Source organism: Trichosurus vulpecula, chromosome 3 (genome assembly GCF_011100635.1).
Source record: "Trichosurus vulpecula isolate mTriVul1 chromosome 3, mTriVul1.pri, whole genome shotgun sequence".
NCBI classification, from domain to species: domain Eukaryota; kingdom Metazoa; phylum Chordata; class Mammalia; order Diprotodontia; family Phalangeridae; genus Trichosurus; species Trichosurus vulpecula.
In genome coordinates, this window is record NC_050575.1 from 404,314,507 (window position 1) to 404,339,678 (window position 25,172).

At 41.2% G+C, this 25,172-nt stretch overlaps 1 protein-coding gene across 2 annotated transcripts in view; it reads right to left on the minus strand.

The window, feature by feature from the left end:
- The window catches only part of ST3GAL5 (ST3 beta-galactoside alpha-2,3-sialyltransferase 5), a 63,785-nt gene that overhangs the window by 11,249 nt on the left and 27,364 nt on the right, over nt 1-25,172 (minus strand). The window contains exons 3-6 of one of the 2 annotated variants that reach the window (XM_036750844.1): nt 19,904-20,015; nt 10,206-10,549; nt 3,591-3,777; nt 1,078-1,236 (exon numbers count right to left, since the gene is read on the minus strand). In XM_036750844.1, the coding sequence (XP_036606739.1) occupies nt 1,078-1,236; nt 3,591-3,777; nt 10,206-10,549; nt 19,904-20,015 (802 nt within the window). Of the gene's footprint in view, nt 1-1,077; nt 1,237-3,590; nt 3,778-6,709; nt 6,766-10,205; nt 10,550-19,903; nt 20,016-25,172 lie in introns of those variants that run through there. The other variant, XM_036750845.1, reaches the window with a different exon arrangement.

The following is a 25,172-nucleotide window of genomic DNA, read 5'->3' on the forward strand; positions in this document are numbered from 1 at the left end:
AGTCTGGCCCGCTTGTGGAAACAGGCATCACAAATGGTGGGATTTCTTAAGATGATCCATTATGGCAAACCCTTAATAATCTTTGCCTTTTTCCTTGGCAAAAAATAAAATAAAATAAAATACAGCCAGAGTATCTAAGAGAAAATAAACAGGCTCCTGAGTGCTGGACACTAAAGTGACACCAAACATCATGCATCCTACAGAAGAAAGTCAAATTTCAATTTAGCAATCAAGGTCCTTTACAAACCTGGCTACAACCTATCTGTCTAGCCCTAATATTCTCCTAAAAGTATTTGATATTCCAGACAAACTCAATTATTTACCTGTTCCCCAAATACACTCTACGTTTTCCTTTGCACGTGCTGCTCTCTATACTGATATCTCCATCAGCTGGGTTCTAATGATTTCTATTCCTTCCCTGATTCCTCCCCATTCCCAATCAGCCACATGTGATCTCTCTCCTCTTTTTCTCTTTCTTTCTCTCTCTCCTCTAAATTCCCGTGAGACTTTGTATCCCTTATCACGCCCTGCAGTGTGATAACTATTTATATTTCTATAACAGGACTGAAACAACTAAACAACAAAAACAAAGCTATTTTTCCTACTAGATTCTATGTTCCTCAAGGGCAGGGTCTGTTCCGCATTCATCTTTGTATACCCCACACAGGCATAGAACCTTCATTAAACGCCCCTCTGCTTTCACACTTGATACACACTGTATGAGACAAAAGTTGTATTTTATTTTTCAAACCAATAGGCACCTTTTAGTGTTCTGCACAGTCATGTACAAAATTGGGTCTTGTAGCAATAATATCCTAAAGAATACAATAGTGATATAAAAGTTATATTGTGCTTACCCTTAGGAGTTCCCAGTCACTGAAGCCCAATAATCCACTCAAATAGTAAAAAATGGAGAATCTTCTATTTAAGCCACGGAGTTATGGACATCCACATGTTAACAGATGTCCTGGGGTGACCAGCAAGCACTAGGCACTAAGTCTTTACGACACAAGTGCTAACTGTGGTCTTCCCCAGAGATGACAGTTTTTGTTTTTTTTTTTTTCAAAAGGACTTTACCTGACTCCAGCCCCAGATTCTTGGTTGAGGTTCTGAGTAGTGCAGCATGTCCATGGCAGTGTTTTTAATGATGACCGGATTCAGAATCCTAAACTGTTTTGATTGAAGTGGTATTTTCTCAGCGACATGCTTCCAAAAGAACAGGCGTACCCAAAGTGGCTGAAAAGAGGAAGTAATTTTTCATAGTATCAACAATAGTGATTTGTGTTTACATAAGAGGCAATGCACAGAGTGCTGCCTTGGAGCCAGGAAGATCCGGGGTCAAGTCACACTTCAGACATCTACTGGCTGTCTGACCCTGCACAAGTTCTCAGTATCACAGGTCACTAAAAGTTGCAGAGACGTATCCACTACATTGGTGGCCATTTCCTCATTTGAGAATATCATATAACAATAAAATCCCAAGTCTGGTCCCTATCCCCTATTTATAGAGCATATTTTTGTCATAAGGGGATCATTTGAAGGGGCAGGGATTACTTAACTTGAAAAAGCAATGTGAGGGTTGAGGCGGGGAGTGGGGGCATTACATGAGACAGGTAGTAAGCATGTTTTTGGCCCTGGGACGGATCTAAATGGATGGAAGTTGTACTGCAATAGATATAGGTGTGATAAAAGGAAAGACTTCTAACAAATTAGAGATACCCAAAATAGGCTCCCTTTGAAGACAGGGCCCTCACTTAAGGTCTTCAAGGGTAATACAAGTGATCACTCAGTGGAGTTTTGTAAAAGGTACTTGCAATCAGGTATGGATTCAGATTAGATAGCATTGAAGGTCTCTTCCAACCTTGAGAGGCTGTACCATGCCACTCTGCCCATTTCTCAAAACAAAGTGCATTTCTCAAATCTGTGAGGTTGGTACTTCAAGAATTATTACTTCCAAATTTATAGACGAGGAAATTAAGACAAGTGATTTGAGCACAGAATGAGTTAGTATCATACCTGGTACTAAAACCTTGGTCTTCTAACTCTAAATTCCATGCCTCTTTTCACTTACCTACAGTGTTACACTACAACTCAAACCTACAGAAAAACTTTATTGTTCTCATGATCGATCTATGCCTAGTTTATCAAGAGGGGTTATTTGTACAGAATAGACTGCCTTCCAAATGGTCACTAGCAATTTAGGTCAAGCAAACAGTATATATTATGCTTTTCTTTTTACCACTGCCCCCAACTTTGGAAGAAGGGGGGCTATTTTTTCTTCCTTCCTTCCTTCTCTTCATTCATTCCTCCCTTTCTCTTCCTTTCTGATTCTACTCAAGGTTTTTTGTAGAATGGTATAGATCGAGGGATATATAATTCTGATTTCTAATTTAAAATCTTCTTCAACGCCAGAGAAAATAGCATCCTAACTGTCTTATAGAAAAAGATGACAATTTTGAAAAACTTTGAAAATCTAAGTTCCCCATGGGTATATAACAATCTGGTATGCATTTGAAAGGTTAAATAGAGGTATATTTTAAAACTTTTATATCAAAGGCTCCAATTTCATATGGATAATACTTACACATATCTATAAATATACAAAAATATATTTGTTGTTGTTCAGTCATGTCTGACTCTTCATGACCCCATTTGGGGTCTTCTTGGCAGAGATACTGGATGGGTTTACAATTTCCCTCTCCAGCTCATTTTACAGGTGAGGAAACTAGAGCAAACAGAAGTGACTTGCCAGGGTCACCCAGCTGGTAAGTGTCTGAGGCCAGATTTGAACTCAAGTCTTCCTGACTTCAGGCCCAGGACTCTATCCATTATGCCACCTCACTGCCCCTCAAAATATACAGACATACAAAAAACCCCAAAATGTATAGACGTACATATATGCCCCTGTAAAAAGTTACTCTTTTACAAGCAATATTATGACTTGGGTCACATATATGAGCTGTGACAATAAAACAGTGCATCTTTTTATGTAAAAAAAAAACAACTCTAAATGATGTTTGCTTTCCTAAAAAATATTTTTGCAAGTTTTCTTTAGGAACTGTCTTTATAACTTGTATTACATACTTTTAAATATACTCAGTGGCAGTATATTTTTATCCTCTGAGGGTAGACTCAATTTTTGAGAGTGGCCAAAAGTCATTTGGAACCAATTCTGATAAATGACAGATGATTAAACTGGGGAATGTAATTTTTTTTTATACAACTAATGTAGTGATGAGGCTAGTTTTTTTCTTTATTGGCTCAATCAAGATTCTGAAAGCAACTGACAAAGAAACATCCCCCCAAAATAAGTTGTACAAACTCTTCATCTTCAGGATCAGTGTATAGCCTCCCCAAGGGGACCACTTTGAAGGATAATTCATTTAAATGAACAAGGTCTGGCATGTTTGTTTTTAAATCAGTCCACTGCTACTTCAGACCCAGGTGATAGTGAAGTCTTAGTGTCAATTTCCTCATGGTAAAATGAAGCAGTTGGACTGGAGGGCTCCTAAGGTCCCTCTTCCAGCACTAACTCTCAAACTTTATTTTAATCGAAGCCTATATTTTATAGATGAATTTTCATTCCTTACCACTGTTTCATTTTTTATCATTGCTTCAAGCCAGTTGAAGTCAACACTCTTAAATAAAACCGCAACAAACAAGTCATTAGAATAATACTCGAGGTCAGACAGTGGAGCTCCCTCTGGATAAGTCATCCTTATAGTAGTTTTGTTCCCAACATGGTCTGTGTATCCCTGAACTGGTGCACTGTTTAGCCTATTTTTAAAAAAAAAAGGAAAAATAAATTTTAAAATAAATACTACACCTTTATCACACTAATTACCTGTCATTGACCTTTGTGTTATTCAAACAAGCTGTGCCAGTTAAAATCATAGACACACATTTAGCAGTCCTTTCCATATCATACATAAATTTAAGAGTACCATTTAACTCCGCTGAATCAAGTTTTCTTCATTTTTGTTTTTTTGTTCTTATCATCAACAACAATCTAACAGTGGGATGGTGTACTTTCTGCACTTCTCAGTCAGCTAAAGGTGTGGCTGGTTAGAGCAAATCTTTACAGAAGCCTGACTGTTTCCTTCTCATGTTTTCACAAATAATACCTGACTCATACACAGACCATCCTCAAAAATTTTATTTATACAAAAAAGGAGGCATGTAGGTCAGTAGTTGTTAATATTGTCTTGGTCACCACTTTTTTTTGGTAAGACTAGTAGGAAGGAAAGAAGGAAGGAAGAAAGGAAGGAAGGAAGGAAGGAAGGAAGGAAGGAAGGAAGGAAGGAAGGAAGGAAAAGAAAGAAAAGAAAGGAAGGAAAGAAAAGAAACACAAAAGTATGTATGTATAAATTATATATACATATACTGTGTTGTTATTAACCTTCTCTCATAGATACTACTTTCTAATCCTGTAAATCAACATTCTGGTTTTCTAATTTTGCCTCTCAAAGTCTAAAAATGGATACCGTCCTTTTGTCTATATTAATTGTTTCTGCACTCCTGTTTATTCATTTCAATATCACACACCCCTTAAAAATATCGCCCTATTATTTACCATCTATATTCTTTTTCAGTCTTTTGAAGTATTATAGTCTTTGAAATATCTTGAAAATCAGTCCCTGATTATCTTTAAAATGGTGCTGTCTACAGCATGGATTTCTTCTGTTTGTATATATTTTGGTCATCTTTCCTACAATCTCTTTAAGTGCCTTTTTACCTTCCTTACTAAGAACTTCAGGCACTTAGGCAGTAAAGTCAAAATTATGAAAAGGGGCGGCTAAAGAAATGCTGGCAAATCTGTCCCATTTCGCACCTATGTGTCATCCTACTTGTCTGGCAAGTCCTCAGTCTTTGCTGGATTCTTTACTGACATCTCATTTTCTAAGTGTGAATGCCCCTCAGCCTCTGCCCTGGGTCCTTTTCACTATCCAGTCTTTCTCTTGATAATCTCAACCACTTCTGCAGGTTTATGATATTCCTGTATAGTAACTCCCACATTTGGATAGCCAACCCTAATCCTTCTCCTCAATTCTAGTCCCACAGTCATAGTCTCATAGGCTCATAGATCTTCATCTTCATATCCACATAGGTTCATAAAGCTGGAAGGGACCTCATATCATCTATTCCAATTTCCTTCTGGTCACCTATCTACAGTATAACTTCACCAGGATGTTCCATTTGCATCTCAAACTCCAAATGTCTCAGAGACGACATATCATCTGCCCCTCCTCCAAACTTTCCTACCTCTGTTAAGGGCATTACTTATCCCTCAAATAGGTTTGTAACCTCAAAGTCATCCTTAACCTTTCACTTTTCCCTTATCGCCATAGCTAATCCCTTGTTGAGTCCTGTCAAGTTTATCTCGGCAATACCTGTAAAATCACTCATCTTCTCTCGAATGACATATCCAAAAGCCTAGTTCTTGGCTCCCATGACCTCTCTCTCCCCTAGACTAATGTCATAGTCTCCTGGCTTCCAGTTTATCTTTTTTCCCATCCATTCTCCACAAAGCTGCTATGATGATCCTAAGGCACATATCTCACTATGTCACTCACTCCCCTGCTTTGCCTTCCCCAAATTTGGCTTTAGGGTAAAATACAAATGCCTTAGCTATGCACTGAAGGACTTTTACAATTTGGCTGTCACCTTATTTCACATTACCGCCCCTCATAAACTTGAATTTTTAACCAAAGTTATTCTTCATAGTCAACATTCCATTCCATCTCTTTGTGTATTTGCACAAACTGTGCCCCACAAGCATGGAATGCATTCCTTTCTCACCTCTGTTTCTTGGAAACCTTATCTTCCTTCGAGGCCTCATTCAGGGGCCTGTTCCTCCATGAAGCCTTTCCTGATCCCTTCAATCGCTAGTCTTCTGTCCTCAAATTGTCTTATATTTGTTTGTTTTAAGTCTGCCTTTTCATAGAAGATTGTACTCTCCTTGAGGGAATGGATTGTAATACTTTTTTCCTTTCATTCCCAGCTCTAGATGCTTGCACATAAGTCAGGGCTTTGGTGAATAGAACTAAATCTCTAAATGTTTTGGGGATGTCTTGGCTTTGCTATGATTAATGTCAAGTTTTCTGTAGGCTTCTTTTCCCATATGCTGACTTTTACTGTTTTATAAGGCAATACTTCTCCATCCTCCTCTGGAATATTTTGAAAAAGGAGCTTGTTCCCTAAACCAGTGCTGCCTTTCGTTGCTAGATATCCCTTTTCCGCTGAGCCAGTTTCTGGGTTCCTTTGGTCTCCTTGCTGTGGCATCTGTTTCACATAATTTAAACTTATCTCAGTAAAGGTGATAATCAGTCAATGACTTTACTTCTTTCACTTTCCATTTTTCCCAGTGTTAACAGTTTGTTTAAATCAGTTGGACTGGAATTGTGGAAACTGCACAAAAGATTTTCTTCTCATTTTAAATTTTTTCTTTTAATTTGGTTTTATTTTGACTTTGCTTTAACCAGTGGATGCCTATGACCAACAGCTAACTTGGGACTGAATCCCATATTGGTAGTTATTTCCTGTCTGCAAAGATAGTTTCATTTGTGCGTGAAATTGTTTACCATGTTTACCACATTTAGTGTCTTCTTTCTGAAGAAGGTATTTGTGATATAGAATGTATTGTACAGTGCGGAAAGCCTGTGTGACCTCAGGAAAGTCACTCAAACTCTGTGAGCCTCATTTTCCTCACCTGAAAAACTGCAGATTGGACTGGATGACCTCTAACATCCTTCCCAGCTCAAAAATCTATGAAACAAACATTTGAGTTCTTTAGTTTTGTATCTTAAATCTTATTTCCCAAAAGGAGTTTTCATTCTCCACTTTTTTTGAGTGAATGAAATGAATGAAAAAAGTGTTTATTAAATGCTTTCTATATGCCATACTTTGTGCTAAGCACTGAGGATACAAATTCAAGAGTAAAGACAGTCCTTGTCTCAAGGAGTTGATACTCTGATGAGGGAGGGAGGAAGAGAAGGAAGGAAAGAAGGAAGGAAGGAAGGAAGCAGGGAGGGAGGAAGAAGGGAGGGAGGGAGGAAGGAAGGAAGGACAGGAGAAGGGAAGGAAGGAAGGAAGGAAGGAAGGAAGGAAGGAAGGAAGGAAGGAAGGAAGGAAGGAAGGAGGGAAGGAAGAATGGAAGGAGAGAAGGAAGGATGGAAGGAAGGAAGGAAGGAGGGAAGGAAGGATGGAAGGAGGGAAGGATGGAGGGAAGGAAGGAAGGAAGGAAGGAAGGAAGGAAGGAGGGAGGGAGGGAAGCAGGAAGCCTTTAATTATGTGCAGCAACTGTGCCAAGTGCTTTACAAATATCTTATTCAATGAAGACAGTCCATATAAGGAGTGGTGACTGAGGAGTGTTATTTCGATTGGGAAAGTTACAGAAATGGTGAGTGGAGCCACAGGAGAATAGAATGTCACACACACCCTAAGTGCAATGACAGTTGATTTGATACCAGAACTAGAAAGCAAGGGTGAAGAGTGTGGGGGACTTGGAGGGGGTATGTATATAGGACCATGCTAGAGTTGGGCCTAAGTGTAGTGGGCGACTGAAGTAACCACTAGTGCGGACATCTTGTTCATCCCCTGTTCTGGGGGTGAAGGGCTCATATCCTTTGGGGCTTGGTTTCTGGTCTGGGTTGCATGGTGGCTGACAAGATGGCCAAGGAGTAAAGTCATTGTGTATTAAGGAATGTGGTAATTTAGTTTAGAGGCCTTTGTGAAGTTTTTGAGAAAATTTTTCTCTTCCTCTATTCTCTGCAACACACATTAAATACAATTATCTTCAGAATATCCTTTTTGCTTAAGCTCATCACAGACACAAGGTCGAATGACCAAATAAGCCATGAAGTGGTTTCTTATTACTTTGTGAAAAATGGAGAATCAACTTCACCCACTCCTAACACCAGCCCACTCAGAGGAAAACCTGTGAACAGTCAAGTCCTGTTTCTCAGTCCTCATCCTTCTTGGTCTCTTGGCAGCCTTTTCAATCACCCTTTTCTCCTTCATACTGTCTTCTCTCTAGGTTTTCATGATCCTATGCTCTCCCAGGTACTCCTCCTATGTGTTGGACCATTTCTCAGTCTCCTCTGCCGAATCTTTGCCCAGGTCACACCCATTAACTGTAGATGTCCCTATCCTGATACTTCTTCCTTTCTCCCCACATACTGTTTTCCTTGGTTCAATGACCATTTTGTGCTGATTATTCTCAGATCTACTTATCTATTAACCATCCATCACTGGATATCCCATAGCCATCTTAAACTCAATATGTCCAAAACTGAACTCATTAACTTTCCTCCCAAGCCCTCTACTCTTCCTAACTCTCCTATTACTGTTAAGGGCACTATTATCCTCCCACTTACTCAAGCTTGAAACCTAGGTGTCATCCTCAATTCCTCACCCTCTTTCTCACCCTCATATTCAATCTATTGCCAAGTCCTGTCTATTCTACCTTCATTACATCACACACACACACACACACACACACACACACACACACACACACGTATATGTATCTTCATTACACCTCTCCTCTAACACTGCCACTATCCTAGTACAAGCCCTCATTAACTCCCACCAAGACTACTGCCATAGCCTCTGAGTGGGCTCCCTAAGTCAAGTCTGTTCCAACTCAAGGCCACTCATGAGTCTTTATGAGTGGAGACTCAACTATCAAATTGATCTTCCTAAAGCACGGGTCTGACCGTGTCACCCCTCTATTCAATCAACTCCAGGGGCTCCCTATCACCTCCAGGATCAAATCCCCTCTTTGGCATTCAAAGCCCTTCATAACCTGGCCTCTTCCTACCTTTCTAGTCTTCTCATATGTTATTCTTCAAATGTACTTTATTATCAAGTGACACTGGCCTTCTTTGCCACTCCTCTCATAAGATGCTCCATCTCCCAACTTGGGACATTTTCAATGGCTGCCCTCATGCCTGAAATTCTTTCCCTCTTCATCTCCATCTCCTGGCTTCCTTCAAGTCCCAGTTAAAATCTCGCCTTCTACAGAATGCCTCTCTTCACCCACCCCCCCGATTCTAGCACCTTCCCTTTGTTAATTATCTCCAATTTATTATATATATGTGTATATGTATGTATATATATATATGTGTATATATATGTATATTCCTCCATTAGATGGGAAGCTTCTTGTTAATTATCTCCAATTTATTATATATATATATGTATATGTATGTGTATATATATGTATATATATATATATGTATATATATATATATATATATGTATATATATATATATGTATATTCCTCCATTAGATGGGAAGCTTCTTGAGGACAGGAGCTGTTTTTTGGCTTTCTTTGTATTCCCAATGCTTAACATGGTGCCTGGCACACAGTAGGTGCTTAATAAATGACTGTTGACTTCTTTAAGCTTCATGGTCACATCAGTGGTGAGCAAGTCAAAATAGTAGTGGTTCTGTATTTTTAGGACTACATTAACACTAACAAATTCTTGTCCCATCCTGCCCCCTTTTCTACAACCCTTCCCCTGCCAAGGCAGAACAGGGTAACAAAGGATGGAGGGTGATCATATCTGGTTCATGGGTCATCATGATCAGAAAATTTATTCCTTGGGGACGACCTGTTGGTGATGAGGTTTTCTACACTTACTTTGGCCGGTCCTGAGGAAGCAGACATAGTCTGTTGCTAGGGCTGAACCCCAGACCTTTCTAGCTTGGTGGAATCTGATACGTCTCCACCGGCAGAATGTTCAGAACCTAAGGCTCCCCTCCATGGTGGCCCCATGAGGAAGTGGAGAAAGAGACTGTGCTACCTGAATCATCTTTATAAAGCACCAGATTCAGTATGGTGCCCCTCTAAGAACTAACTGCACCAAGCACCACCTCCTTGGCCAGGCTCTCAGTACCTGCCATGTCTTGGTCCCATCTTTATTTTCTACAAGTCCCTAATAAGAGCCTCCCAGCTGCTTCTCCCACATTTCTGTCATTTTTCCTACTGTATTTATATCTGGGTTTGTTATACCTCTAATTACCTAATGTCCTCAATTATTTCATGTGTATCACACCTTTGTCTAATTAGGGAGCAGGACTCCGTGTGTCCCACACAGCGTTTAGTACAGTCCTCATCACACAGGAAAGACTCAGTAAGCACTTACAAATAAAATTCCCTAAGAAACAAACTCAATTTTAATAGCAGACTAGCACATACCTGATCACAATATCAAACTGATTCAATATGTGGCCCAGTCCAAGTCCATTTAGGATTCCACCATTTCCCATAACAACACAATGTTTACAATGTTTTGCTTTCAGGTTTTCGGGCAAATCGTGCTCAGGCAAAAGTTTTAAAAGGTTTTGCAGTTTACTGGAGAACTTGCGAAATCCAAATGGAGGATCATATTTATATATGTCTTCATTTGTTTCCATATTTTCTTTCACAAAGGGAGATGAGTCCGTGCCATATTTCTGACCAAATAATCGTTCCATCTCCTTTTTCACAAAACGGGGTCGACATTCCCCTTGCAATACTTGGCGAGCATATTTCTGCGCTCTCTAAAATAGGGAAAAAGCAGAACTCGATCTGAGAATAAGTTTTAGATATTATAAGCATTCAGTTATACATACCAAATGTCTTAAAGACTGGCCTATCTTCTATGTGATTCTTTTCATTTAATAAACATAAAATGTATTTTTTCTCAAGCTAACTATGAGGATTTATGTATAAGAAAAAGAACTTAGAGGTTTAGAGCTATAAACAGACAAAACTATTGATCACTATTTCATGAGTACCCACTATTAAATCGATGGTGTTAGGTCAATTACCAATTAAACTAAGCGAGTACAATCCAACCCTGATAAGAATTTTATGAGCGCCTCTAAAACAAACTGAGATTTAAAAAAAAAATTTACATTTAAGTGTTAAAGACTTTCAAGTTTGCTGTTTAGTGTTATAATATCCCATAACAGGAGTGGGGAAATCGCCATAGAAGCTTCCTATTTTTAGGGCATGTCTTAAATTCATTCAGGCTGTAAAACAGAAACAAAAACAAAACACAAAAAACCCCTCAGTCATCACCAACACCCTTGGGACCTTTGTGTTGACAACGTTGGCATAACTGTCAAAGGAACAGAGTTTCACCCATAAAAGGTATCAAAAGGTATCTATCTTCTTCATGACTGTCAGCAAGGTAGACAGATCCACCTGGTCATGCAACTTAACAGCTTCATGGCCCTTGTACCCACAGGCTTACTCCAAATAAGTATTAAGAAGCACAGGCTTTGCACATAACTGGGTTCACATCTCCATTCCCCCTGCCTTCAGTTGCCACTGGAATCTACCTTTGCACCATTTAAGATTGAGAGCTACGTGTACCTGGGGCCAGATCTGGGTCAGATGGCACCATCCAAACTGGCACAGTCTGTGTCTGTGAAAGGCCAGAGATAAGGGCAAACTGTAGAAGCAGGAAGGGATCCATTACCAAATTATCTGGAGCTGGGGGGAAAGGGCAAAAGGTGCATCTATTTGTGGGAAGGACATGGCAGTAACGAATGAGGGGGATCTAAAGGAAAGAATAGAAGGGCCTTTGTGAAGCCAAGGAAGAGTCAACAAAATCTGGACTCCACATCGATCAAGGCAAGGGGTCTGAGGCTGAGCCAAGGGTCCCCCACCCTTCACCACACAGCTGAGTGTCCTGGCAAGGGCTGGGTCTTGGGTAGATACAACTTTGTCTCCCCTCAGCTCCTCCTTTCTCATGAGTCACAGATGGCTGAATAGGCAGCAGCTACCAGCACAGGCACGGTCCAATACTTAATATGTGGTTTTTGAGGGAGTTACAATAAGGAAAATAAATCTATAATACTCTGCGTATGATACATACCTGAAGCAGCCAAGTGGCTCAGTGGATAGAGCACCAGGCCTGCAGTCAGAAGACCTGAGTTCAAATTTGGCCTCAGATACTTCCTAGCTGTGTGACCCTGGGCAAGTCACCTCACCCTGTTTGCCTCAATTTCCTCACATGTAAAATGGTTGTTGTGAAGATCAGAGATAATAAATACCATGTATTAGGTGCCATATAAATGACAAACAGGAGGAGGAAACAGAAAACCTGAATTCTAGTCCCAGGTGTGCCACGAGCTAGCTGGGTGACCTTGGTTAATAATCTCTCTCTATTTCACTTTCCTCAGCTGTAAAAGAGAAGTGAGCTATGAAAATAGGTGACTTGCCTATCACTGTTTTTCATGCTCCAAAGCAGCGAAGGGTTTTTTTTCATCAGCTCACATTAATTTAATTGAAATTCCTCTTGCTTTATCTGTAAACAAAGCCACACTTGCATTCTGCCTGGAGTCAGACAGGACTTCACAATTCTTTCGGGAAATACTCTCCTGTCCTGTTGCAGCAGGAATTTACTGGAATGTGAAACAATATGCAAAATTCAAGTGGCCCTACGGCCATGGCGATAGGACAAAAAATTTTCCCTTGTCCCTATTTATTCAGTGATGTGATTCTGCAACTATCCAAAAAACAGACAAATGAGAATCTATAACTTTTCAATAGAGCTGCTGTCATTCAGTTGTGTCTGACTTTTCATGATCCCATTTGAGGTTTTCTTGGCAGAGATACTGGAGTGGTTTGCCATTTATTTCCTTCTCCAGCTCAGTTTACAGATGGGGAAACTGAGGCAAACAGAGTTAAGTGACTTGCCCTGGGTCACACAGCTGGTAAGTGTCTGGGGTCAGATTTGAACTCAGGAAGATAAGTCTTCCTGACTCCGGGCCTAGCGCTCTACGCACCATGGAACACCCTGGCCGCCACCTTAAAAGGGCTACTCTATGCTTAATAAAGCATCCTGAAGGAACTAAGAAGCACTTTGCCTTAGACAGATAAAAGAATAAGGACTCATCACATTGACAGGAAGAGCCCAATTGGCACACTATGGACTTACTAAAATATACCTGCACAGGTACCAATAGAATCAGAAGACTGAAAAGTAACTTCAAGATTACTGACTTCAACCTGAAAGATGAATCTCCTCCAAATCTAAACAATATGGGAGACGCCTATAAACAATATGGGGACGCCTGCACACCTGTGCTACCAGAAAACTCCCAGTCCTTAAAGTCTTGCGCAATATGCAATGTTAGGGTTAAAAACAGAAGAAATTACCTGGTTTTCTTCCAAATATTTTTCAGAGCAATGTTCTTCAATCTTCCAGGTGTGGGGAACCTGTGGTCCTGTGTGGCCTCAAGGCCACAGGTTCCCCATTCCTGGACCAGACCATGCAAGAAGATGGATTTCTGACGTGTGATGACCTTTATGAGATCTCCACTCACAACACACACACACAGTAAAGGTTTGACTGATGGAGAGTACTTCCCAATACAAGCTACAGGTCTTTGGCTTAAGTGATCCTTAAGAGACCACATCTCAGAGAGGGCCCGGTGATGATGACTTCAAATCATAGCCCAGCCGTTATCTCGCTGTGTTCTTGAGCGAGTCACTTTACCACTGGGATTTCCTCATTTATAAAGTGAAAGGGATGGATATGATCTTTCAGATCCCTTCCAGCTTTAAATCCTATGACCTTAGGCATACTACTTAGGGTTTCTCAAAAAAACCATTACAAAAAAACCCCAACTAATTGAAGTTCTACATTGCCATGTTAAGAGTTAGGGATTTTTTCATTTGTTAAGAAGTTATTAGCTAGCAAATCCCCATGTCTCTGGAACAGAATTTTGGGTTGTAATCAAATAAAACTCACACAGTTATTTTGTCACATGTTTAACAGTAAGCATAATAGTAATTGTGCCATACATGAGCTGTCAAGCTCATGGACCCAGACTACATGTTGTGGCAAAACTGAACCAGATAAAAATGTAATTGAGAAGTGTTTAATAAAATAAGTAAAAATACAGTATTACGCAGACAAAGTTAATTTGTGGTTTTCTAAGTCAATATGTGGCCTGCAGGGATCCGTTTCTCTTTGAGTCTGATATCACTGTGGGTCATGATAACTGAGCATAAACAGTAAGGAGAATTTGTCTAAAGGAATGTAACTTCTGAATGTGACTTTTACACAACCAAATTGAGATTTTGCAGTTTTTAGAAAATCTTTATTAGCCGTTCAGAATCTATAAATAGTGTCAGTGAATCTTTAATCCTCATCTCGTGTGGGCATTCATCAAAAGACAAAGGTCCTTGATCCCATAATAATGATGACACCAACAGCAAGAAGAGGCAGTGACGTAATGTTTTAAAATTGTCCAAGTGCTTTATATATGGACGAGAGCCGTTGTGGCAGTGTCTAGCACACGGAGGAGCTGAGCTGGGAAGACCCGCTTTTCAACCTGTCTTAGATATTTGCTATCTGCGTGTCCCCCCAGAAGTCGCTTAACTACTTCCCTGTTAAATGAGGGAGTCCAGATGGGATGGCCCATCTCCTCCGAGCCTCATCTCGACCTTAGGAGGCAGACAGGAACGGGCACTAGCCTTGTGATTTCTTTGGTCTAGCACCTTCTCAGCCCGTTAGAGAAGTCCCGGATCACGCAGCCACTACGTGCTGGAGGCAGGGTTGAACCCAGGTTCCCACTGTGCAAAGCTGTAATTATCCCTATTTTGAAGGTAAGCCTCTCTGAGGCTCAGAGAGGTCAAATAAGAGTCCATGGTCACACAGATCGCAAGTCGTCCTCACCCCAAGAGCAGTATTGTGCTTACTACAGGATTTCCCACACAACCTCCTGGATTCCCTTTTCCTCTCCTCCTAAAAGAGCTTTCTGAAGTCTTCCCTGGTTTTCCTTCTTTCTGGCCCCATCCTCTGCTTCTCTCCTTTTCCATACTCTCTCCTCCAGAACCCAGTCTAGTCATCCTTATGCCCTTCCCACAAGGCCCAGCCCTGAAAGTCCTGGGCCCTGGAAGCTTAAGGCATAAAAGCTTTGGGGTGGCAGCCTTTGGACAGATGAACAGTGGGGTGACAGACAGACAGAAAACAGAAGGGGCAGAGAAGTGGAGTTAGAAACTGAGATCTGGGATGAGTGAGCTCACAGATAAGTGCTGGAAGGTATAAAGCTCTTTTCCCAGAGCCCCCTGCGACAGTGGAGAAGGACTCTGGGGCATCCAGAATATCGATTCTGGATCCTTGGGACTTCCGGGAGCTCCAGCCTACGCCCAGGCATGATGTGTGGAGGCCCAAGAACCAGCTCATTCATATCAAACTACAAGTTATAGCTCTCAGGAAAAACAGGGCTGAAAGTTTACAAAGAGCTCACCCTAAGACGCTCTTAGGAGGCAGGAGATGCGAGTGCCATTATCCCCCCTTTATAAGAAGGGGCTAAGACTGAGAGGGATGAAGTTCCTCACCTCCCTGGCCTTCAAGTCAGTACAAGATGCCAGGTCTCATGGCTGTGAACCCAACACCAGGTGGTCTTTCCATTTCATTCTGAACGTCTGACATCAGCTCAGGTGAGGAGGAGAGAGGAGTGGGGCTGAGTGTCTGGAACAGACACATGAAGGATCCATAGGGCCAAGAGCTTGGGGCGAGGACTTTCACCTTCGTCTTCACAGCTGCCCCATTCTTTCCCTAACCTGGCACCTGGACAACCCTGGGCTGGCAGCACAGTGCTCATGCTCCTGGAGGCCAAGGCTGCAGAAAGCAGCCCCAAACCTGCAAGATGCTGTTGGAGTCAGGTTTCCACTAGATTTACCTCTGCATCAACTCGGGCAGAACCAAAGGCAAATTAAGCTTCCCTCCCAGGATATTCCACGAGGATAAGAAGGATGGAGGAAATGGTGAAGACCCAGACAGAGTCACACCTTTAACCAAGCCTACCGTACCCCCTTTCTCAGACTCCAGCTTTCCTCTGAGGCACTGCCGTCCACATCCGCCTCCTGCTCCTCAGTACCCCAGATTGTATTCCTGAGTCATGAGGATGCAACGGCAGCCAGATCCAGACCTAATGGCACTCTGTACCAGGTAGGCTCTCTCAACACTCCCTCAGTCTCCAAGGCAATATGCCCTGAAGGTGGAACCTCTCTGAGAATAGGAAGGAAACTTTTGCTGCTCTTCTCTCTTAGGGTAAGTCTTCTCTTCCTCCTCTCTGTGTCTCTTTCTCTCTCCCCATCTTTCTGCTGTGTCTCTGTTGTCTCTCTCTCCCTTCTGTCTCTGTCTCTGTCTCTCTCTCTCTCTCTCACACACACACACACTCCCATTTCCCTCAGGGAGAAGAGTCACTCACTATACCAACGGAAGAAAAGGATACAGAAAGAAAATATGGAAAACCAAACATCTACTTGAAATCTTGCCTAGGGCTGGGTATCTTTAACCTGGGGTCCATAGACCCCCAAAGAGTCTGTGAACATTAATGGGAAAAAATTACATCTTTATTTCATTAAAATTGGTTTCCTTTGTAATCTGCTGCATTTTATTTTATGCATTTAAAAATATGATTCTAAGAAGGGGTCTGCAGGGTCTACCAGATTATCAAAGGGGTCCATGACACAAACAAGATTAAGAATCTCACCTTAGACAGATAAAAGCTGTGTGCAGAGCTGTATGAGGTCGCAGGTAACTGTGCACATGCACATACCAGAGGAAATGCTGGTAACAAGTTGGCTATGCACAAAATGCAATCCCAGGCCAATGTGTGGCCTCCAGCTAACTGAAGAGAAGGCCAAGTCTCTCACTGACCACAGGGCCAAAAACTTACTGACATCGACGTGCCCTTCCCCCCAATAACATTTCAATGTACTTTCATATTAGAGCCACCCTTTCAAAGTACATGGACTTCTTCCCTTGAGAGACTGGTGTTGGTCTTTAAGACAAGCCAAGTAAGAGACACAGAAAACCACAATCACCACAACAATGCATCCTCTTCTATTAATAAGGTGCAGCCTGGGAATATCCCCAACATCCTGTGAGAGAATGGCTCAGTCTTTAGAGATTCTTACAGCATCCTGACAACGCTGGCCTTGCTTCTCTCCCAGCATCCTCCCTGGCCCCTCTCCTGTCAAATGCTTCTGATGAGATCAGGCACAGGGTGAGGGCCAGGTGACACAGCTTTCCTTCTCCGTATGATTTCTTATGTTAAACTTTCCTCCTGGCACAAGGGGCCCAAATCACTGTATGTTAGCTTTAGAATAAAGCAGGATGCCTAGATTTTCCCTGCACTCATTTGTTTGGGGTTTTGTGAGAATGTTGAAAATCATTTTATTTGTTTTTAGCCTAAAGATGGAAAGCCTACAGTACAATCGAGAAGCTACTTTTTGGTGGGTATAACATCACCATTTAAAAAAAAACTGTTGTATAAAACCATATAAAAATGTAACTGGGAAATGTTTAACAAAACAAAGTACAATACCACATAGAAAATGTTAATTTGTGGTTTTCTAAGTCAATATGTAGCTTCCGGGAACGTGTTTCTTTTTTAGTTTGACATTACTATGCTATATGATAAGTAAGCAATCAAGAAATTTGTTTTAAAAACAAACCTTGGCTGTACTAATAAGGGGCTAATAATTCCTATGGAAATACAGGAAACTATGTCAGGTAAGAAAAGAAGAAAAAGAAATTCCTTCATAAAGAGGGAACACAAGCGAATTCTAAGTCTGAGGAACAGAGTCTTGAAGAGGGAATAGGGGTGGCCAAATCGCACGCCCCTCCATAGCTGTCTTTTTCTCAAACACTAGTCTATGGCTATGTGCTATTGGGGGTGGGCTGGGGGAAAGGTTAACGCACACCTCAGTTTCCCCAGTATTCTGGCCAACAACTACTCCACCAAAATATAGAAAAGATTATTGGTTTTAATTTGTAATATATCATTTAAAATTTGCCCTGAGGGATGCAACACCATTCAGCGAGTACTTGTTAAAGACCTAGTATGTGTGGAGCCCATGATAGGTACTAGGATGAATAAAAGACTACCTCCATCCTCACGGAACTTCTGGTCTAGTGGAAGTGGTGAATGCACATGTCCAAATCACTACATAAATATGTAATGTACTATTTTATTGTACATGTTACTATTCATCTCTTTCTGCTGATGGAGAAGTTGAAACTCAGAGAAATTAAGCGGCTTAAGATCAAAGATACAGCGACTGCAGGCTTGGGTCTTCTGACCCCAATGCCATTAGTATTCCCACTATACTATACCACATTGTGTGTCCCTAAGCCAAGGACCTGGGCATGGGTGACAGAAACAGGAAATCTGAGAGGAACAGGGCTAGGATGAGTTCAGTTCCAGGTGCTGTTAGGACACGCAGCTGGGTATCAGCAAGTGTAAATGTAGGTCTAGAACTGGGGAGAAAGCCAAGGTGAAGCTGCACCCGTAGATTTGGGAGTCAGCCACATAAAGATGAGTTAAAGCCATGAGAGCAAGTGAGGCGGCCAAGGAGAAAATGGAGAAAGAAGAGGAGAGGGCCAGGAACAGAATATCAGAAAACGCTAATATTAAGAGGTGGGGAAGAACATGAGTAAACAAATGAGTCAAGATTAGGAGTAGAAGGAAGACTATGAAGAAGGTAAAGGTCAACAGAAGCAAATGCTACAGAAGTGGAGGAGAGAAGGGAATAAGTGTTTATTAAGTACCTACTATGTGCCTCTTCGAGAACAAAGGACAAACACAACCTGTGAGTAGCCGCCTTGTCCTCCCCTCCCCTGTGCCCTCCCACTTCCACACCCGGGCCTCCTCTCCATGCTCCATTTCCATGGCGAAAGGCTGCCTCCTTAACTTTGGGTTTACTGGCTAGATTTCTTTCTCAAAAACCAAGCCTTAAACCCAACTCACTCTGCAGCTTAGAGACTGGACAATAGGTCCTTGCCCTCCTAGCACAGAGTGAATGCAAATACCAAAAAGTAACTGTTTCTCTTTTGGCCAAGAATCCTGAGGGTCTTCTCCTCCCAGTTAGATTTTTTTTAGAGGAGCTTTGATTAAAGGGGCCATCCCTTGATCAAATTCTTAAAGAGACCTATTCACTGAACAGGTGTTACCTCACTCAAAGAGAGAACCTGAAAAGATCTTGGCCTGAAAGGGCCAGGATTTCCCAATGCATCCTGGGCCATCTCCGGTCATCCTAGTGAATATCAGGCCACTGGACCCAGATGGCTCTGGAGGAGAAAGTGAGGCTGGTGACCTTGCACAGTCCTCCCTCACTCACTCAAATCAAAGTCAACTGCAAGTCGTGTCATCATCTCCCTGCCGTCATGGTCCTCTTTGGGAACAAAGGACAAACACAACAACTATGTGCCAGTCACCATGCTAAGTGCCTCACAAATACTTTCTCATTTGATCCTTACAAAAACTGTGTGATGAAGGGTTACTTTTGCAAAAGTATTTTTTCAAAGAGTTTGGTGGGGACAAGGAGGGTAGAGATGGGCTAATTACCTGAAAGAGTAGAAAGATTGAAATAAAGGGTGGGTTTGTAGTTGTTTTGTTCATTTGTTTGTTTACTTTAGCTTGGGGAGACCAAGACCAGTAACTGAAGGAATTTATTGAATATTTGAAAAAAATTCATTGTAACCTTTTGGTCATGGCATTAACTGTTCATATAGTAATCCTGAAACATGCTTAGCTCATCCAACCATTAGCTCAATGATTCAATAAAGTGCCTCCCTAAACTAAACTGGCCATAGATGCACTTCCGGGAAACATTCTGATGGAACCTAGAACTACTGGTTAGGAAGGCTGGGAAGTATAGAATACGATGAGGAAAAATGAAGAGGGATCAGTGACACTTTAGAGCAAAAGAGGAGATAATGTCTATTTTCTTACTAAACATTTACCTTATATAATAAACATTTAATATTTTAGAGGCCAGATGCTACTAGCATTGGAGTCTTCTTAAGGAAAATCAATTCACATGCATGGAACAAAGTTTCAAAAATGCAGACAAAGCAAAACAGTTAAGAACTATCAAACCTTTACACGCTCAGGATCCACATAATGCACTCTTTTCATGTCACATTCTTCAACACTATAACTTAATTTGAGGATATAAAGGATCCACACTCCAAACACAAGTAGCAAACATCTGTGGCAAAAAAAAAAATTTAATTACTTATTTGTGTACAATTCAAGAGTGGTAATCCTAGAATTATACATAGAATGTTAGAGATAAAGGACCCTGGAGATCATCTAATAGAAGCATACTTTCCAAGAACAATAAAATTGAAACATTAAGCAAAGAAATCATTCAAATCAAAGCTTTAACATGACATTTCTGTTTCTGTTTCTTGTTTCTGTTTCATGTTTCTGTTTCCCCTGTAAGTAGATGACAGAGCCTTGAGAACAGGCACCATCTTGCTCACGTCATGTCCCCATGGTGCTTTGCACATAGTAGAGAGACACTTAAAAACGACTTTTTTTCTTTCATTCATTCATTTAGAAGAGTTAAAATCTTTAAAATACTTCAGCTGGGGAAGCATGGGACAATTTTTTTTCTCTTGACTAATTCCCATGAGTCAACTATTTGCACGTTTCCTTTTTGTAAAAATGTTGTTAAAGGGTACATTTAATTTTGTAATACAGTTCAAAATTTGCCTTCTAACCTGCAGCCATTTCAAAATTTAGTTAGTACTCATAAAAGAATGATGAAAAACAATACACACGCTGATCCTTGTTTTAACATTCAGCATGGGCTACTTTAAGACAAATTAAAAGCATTTTAAAGATTCAATAAAAGCCAAATACTTAAGAAACAGCTTAAGTCATTCTTATCATTAGAAGAAAAAAAACACAGAGGGCAAACACATTAAAAACAAAGGTCGTCTTTATTTCTAAAGAAATTGAGCTGTATCATTGTTATGAGGCAGTCGGGCAGAATGCCTCTGTCTTTGATGATGATAGCAGGAATTGGCTTAATGGCTTCTAAGTTTCCATTATGATAGACTTCCCATGATAATCTAGATAATTCTTCTCCTCTATATTCCCTATGAAAGAGTAATAAGGGCGTGAAGACCAAGAGCTGGGATCAAACTATTCTGAAGATGAAATGTTAATGTACACCCTCCTCAATGCAACTTTCTTCTTTCTTCCACATCACACAAAACTAAAACTAAAAGATGAAAGGGTGCACGAGTTTTAAGATTACTTAACTTTTATCTTCTCATCGCTTAAGGCAATTTTCTTTGTTTATGCTGGACACCTCACTATTCCTAAATACAAGGTGATATTTAAAAGTAGGCTTGTTGAATAAAAGAAGCTTTTACATTAGACTGCTTTTCAATGACCCAACCACACTACATCCTCAGTCTTTGAATCCTTTTCTTGTAACTTTCATCATTTTAAGGCTTTTCTAATCCGTTTTACCATTTCCCCACATCTTCCTTATAGATAGCACCAAACTTAAGGATCTAATCTAGACCACTGTGCAATAGTTTTTAAAGTATTTCTTTCTTACCTCCACAAATTAAGTCTGTATAGATTTAGTTACATCTGTGTTGTACACACACAAACATGTATAATCTAAAAAAGTTCTACCACAATACCTAGTTAGGGCATGGAGGTGGCTCTGGGTTTTTCAAAAGCTTTGTCAATAAAATGGAAGCTCTGGCAGGCCCTCTGAAAAGGTTCTGTGTGGGTCAGAGACCACTACCTATATTAAAAATAGACAGAGACCGTTCTTGAGAAAAGGCAAAAAGGAATTTATTACTTTCTCATGAGAAAGGACACACCTCAGTGTGGCCCAGGATGATGCCAGCGTGTGTGTGTGTGTGTGTGTGTGTGTGTGGCATACAGCTCAAAGCAAGTTATATAAACCCTAACACAGAGTTCCCCCAACCCCCACTGGCTCCTCTTCCCATTCACTGGATTTGGAGCTCACATTCTAAACCTGGAATCTTTTCCCAGCAACAGAGAACAAAGAACAAAAGACAAGCTTAAGACCAGGGAAAAGGGAGTAAAAGCTAGATAAAACAGGACCTTGCAGGTGTCTGTCTACTGATGTAATATCTTATCTCTACTTTCCCAGCAGAGCAGTTCCTAAGAATATAGAAGGGGTGCAGGGCGGGGGTGGGGGGACGGTAGGAGAGACAAGGTTTTTTCCCATGCTGGCGCAAGCCTTCACCATTTCAGTGTTCCGTTCAATACCACACTCAGGGGGCTTCACTATTGCAGTATTCCACTCAGTTCCAAGTACGGCTTGTATGGATCATAGATTTAGAGCTGCAATTGGTCTTGGAAATATTAAATTCAATCCCCTCATTTTACAGATGAGGAACCTGAGACATAGATTTGTGAAACTTTTAAGCTTTCTATATTAGCATTCCTCAAATTTTGTTCCATGCATTCCTGGGTTAGAAAGTTCATAAATAAATGTCAAGGCTAATTGTCTCATAAGTTGATTTAGAAGAATAGTGAAGACCTCAGGGCATAAGTGTCTTAAGCTCTTTTTAAAAGAGTAAGCACCGAAGGTGGTTCTAATATCTAGCAGAGAGAACTGATAAACTGCAGATGATGTGAGTAAATCCCAGAGCAAATTTGAGGAAACTTGAGGCTTTAATGCCCCCACACAGATTCTAGTACCTTTCCTCTGTTGATTATTTCCTACTTATCTTGTATATAGGCTGTCTATACCTGGCTGTTTGCACCCTCTCCCCCTAGGCTGTAAGCTCTTTAAGGGCAGGAATTGTCTTCTGCCTTTCTTTGTGGTGTTCCAGTGCTTGGCACATAACCAGCATTTAATCAATGCTTACTGACTGACTGATTATGGGAGAAGATTCTATGCCTTTGGTAAGCAGAGTGGGAAAGCACCCAGGGTTTCACTGACTTTACTTGAATATGGAGTTGATGACAACTTTGGGGCTGCTGGGCTGGGCCCAACGGCTCCAAGGAAGACCACCAAAGTCAGAGGATGTGTTAAGGGGACACTAGGATCCTGCCTCAAGGTTAAGCTGCAAGAAGGGAGAAAGTCCTGATGTGGTTTTCTGGAGCTCGCCATGAGCTCTGCTAGGGGCACTTGAAACCCCAGCCAGACCAGCAAAGGAAGCCCTCATTTCACTTCTGCTAAAACCAAACCAAGGTTGCTTAGGGAGAACAGTAGGTCCTGGAATGACAGTACAATGTTGTGGAAGGAGCTTGGATTCCAGAAGTCCTTGGTTCAAATTCTATCTCAGGATTAATTTGTGACCATAGGCAAGTCAGTTAAACTCTTTAAACCTCAGTTTCTTCATCTGTAAAACAGAAGTAATAATCCAGGTAGTACCTATCTCGGAGGGTTCTTATAAGGATTAAATGGGATAATGTATATAAAGGACTTTGCAAACTTTAAAGCCTCACATATGGAGGTGTCAGTTATCATTATCACCCCAAATTAGCCCTGGCCTCCTTTGTGCCTGGGGTGTCACTGGCACAAGCACACAATACACATCTGTCAAACTGTAAACAAGCTGTGTTCCACAAGTATGTTTATTCAGTTGTTTGGAACTCGGGACAGTTTCCCAAAGAATACTTTACAATAAGCCAGTAAATCTGTGATCTCATCAATGTGGATACTTTCTGCAGTGGTGCAAATTGCAAACCTTCTCATCTTTTACAACTCATGTCCATGCCTTCCCATAAATCCCCCATAAAGGTTGTGCCCAACTTAACTGAGGCCTTCCTCAAGAACTCTTACCCTTTAGCAGGTACCAGGCAGCCCTAACATTATCCAGAGGTTATACTTAGCTCTTCATACCCCAACTGAATCAATCATCCCAACCTAACTAAAGTAGCCAACAAGATTATCAAGCTTGATGCTTTTAACAGGTGAGAACATCTCTACTGAATCAGTCAATCAAAAACATTAAACTAAGTCCATACTGAATTTGGAAAGAACAAAAGCCATTGGATGAAATAAGATGATCCTACACAGGATATGTATCAGGATTGTTTGAAGAGATTCAGACACGCCCTGTGGGTCCAAGATGATAAAATAGCAATCCAATATGGAACCCAAGAATTCCAACTGCAGGCCATCCCATGGTGAAAGCAATTCAGGCCAAGGCCTGGAGAGGGCATCACTTTGTGGGCAGGAGGAAGTGAGCGAGCCTCTGTTTCCTTCTCCTCACTCCACTTCCACTCACAGGGAGTGAACTTTTCCAATCCTATGAACTTCACAAGTTCAGAAGATGCTGGCCTTCCCATCTGGACCAGTAGCAGCATCCCTGGGACAGGGCTGGCTGATGGCAAGGTCTGTATCAGCAGCTAAGGACAAATTAGACATATTGAAGAAAGGCACCTTTTGGACTCTGGACTCTGTGGAAGGAGAACAGGACTTCCAGAAACCAGCAAGTGTGCGGTACGCTTTTTCCACATGTGCTTTTCAAGCATGAACCCATTTTCTTCTGAACTCTGAACGTGCTTGAGGTGAGACGGTGTCCCTGGTTGAGGAGGGAGGGATGTTGCTGTATCAACCCTGCTTATATATTCCACCTTAGTAAATATTCCTTTTCTCAAACTTATGGGGAGCTGCCTAATTGATAACAACTGATGTCAATCAACATCAGCTTACTGAGGGAAGCTTGCAGGCAATACCATTAGAAAGAAACCTCCCCACCCCCCCACTCCCCAGCCACCCTCTGGCAACCCAACCTACCAGTGCAAGTGGAGACTGCGAAAGTGAGCAGTGGTTAACTTTCTTTGTGTCATGGGCCTCTCCTCAGAATGTTTTTAAATGCACAAAGTAAAATTCATAGGATTACACTGGGAATCCATTATACTGAAATAATTATTTGATTATTAAAAACAAACAGGCTCATTCATGCAGCCCAGGTTAAAGCCCCTTTGTCTAGAGCCTGTACGGCACATGAATGAGTAGGTCATGTCTTGTTCTACACATGTATAGATCTTTGCACAGAATATGTGCTTACTCAGTTTGCTGAATTGAATTGTACATCTCCTGGATGAAATCTTTTATGTTCCCTCTTGCGTACAAGTCATCACTGCTAATATGCATTAGCTCACATCTCTCCATTGTCACGCGGATGGTCCATCATTTTGATTCTTCAGTGATTGTGGCATTCCATGATTCACAGTCAGTGAATCATAAAGGCACAATGGTGTTTAAAACCAACACACCTATTGGCAAGTCCTCTACAAAGTCTTATCCCTATGCTTTGTCATAGGGTGAAGGTGACCCTTGGTTCTCAATGGCTATGTTAGAGGAGTACAAGCTCTGGGAGATTCTACCCAGCTGGAAAGGCTTCCAGTG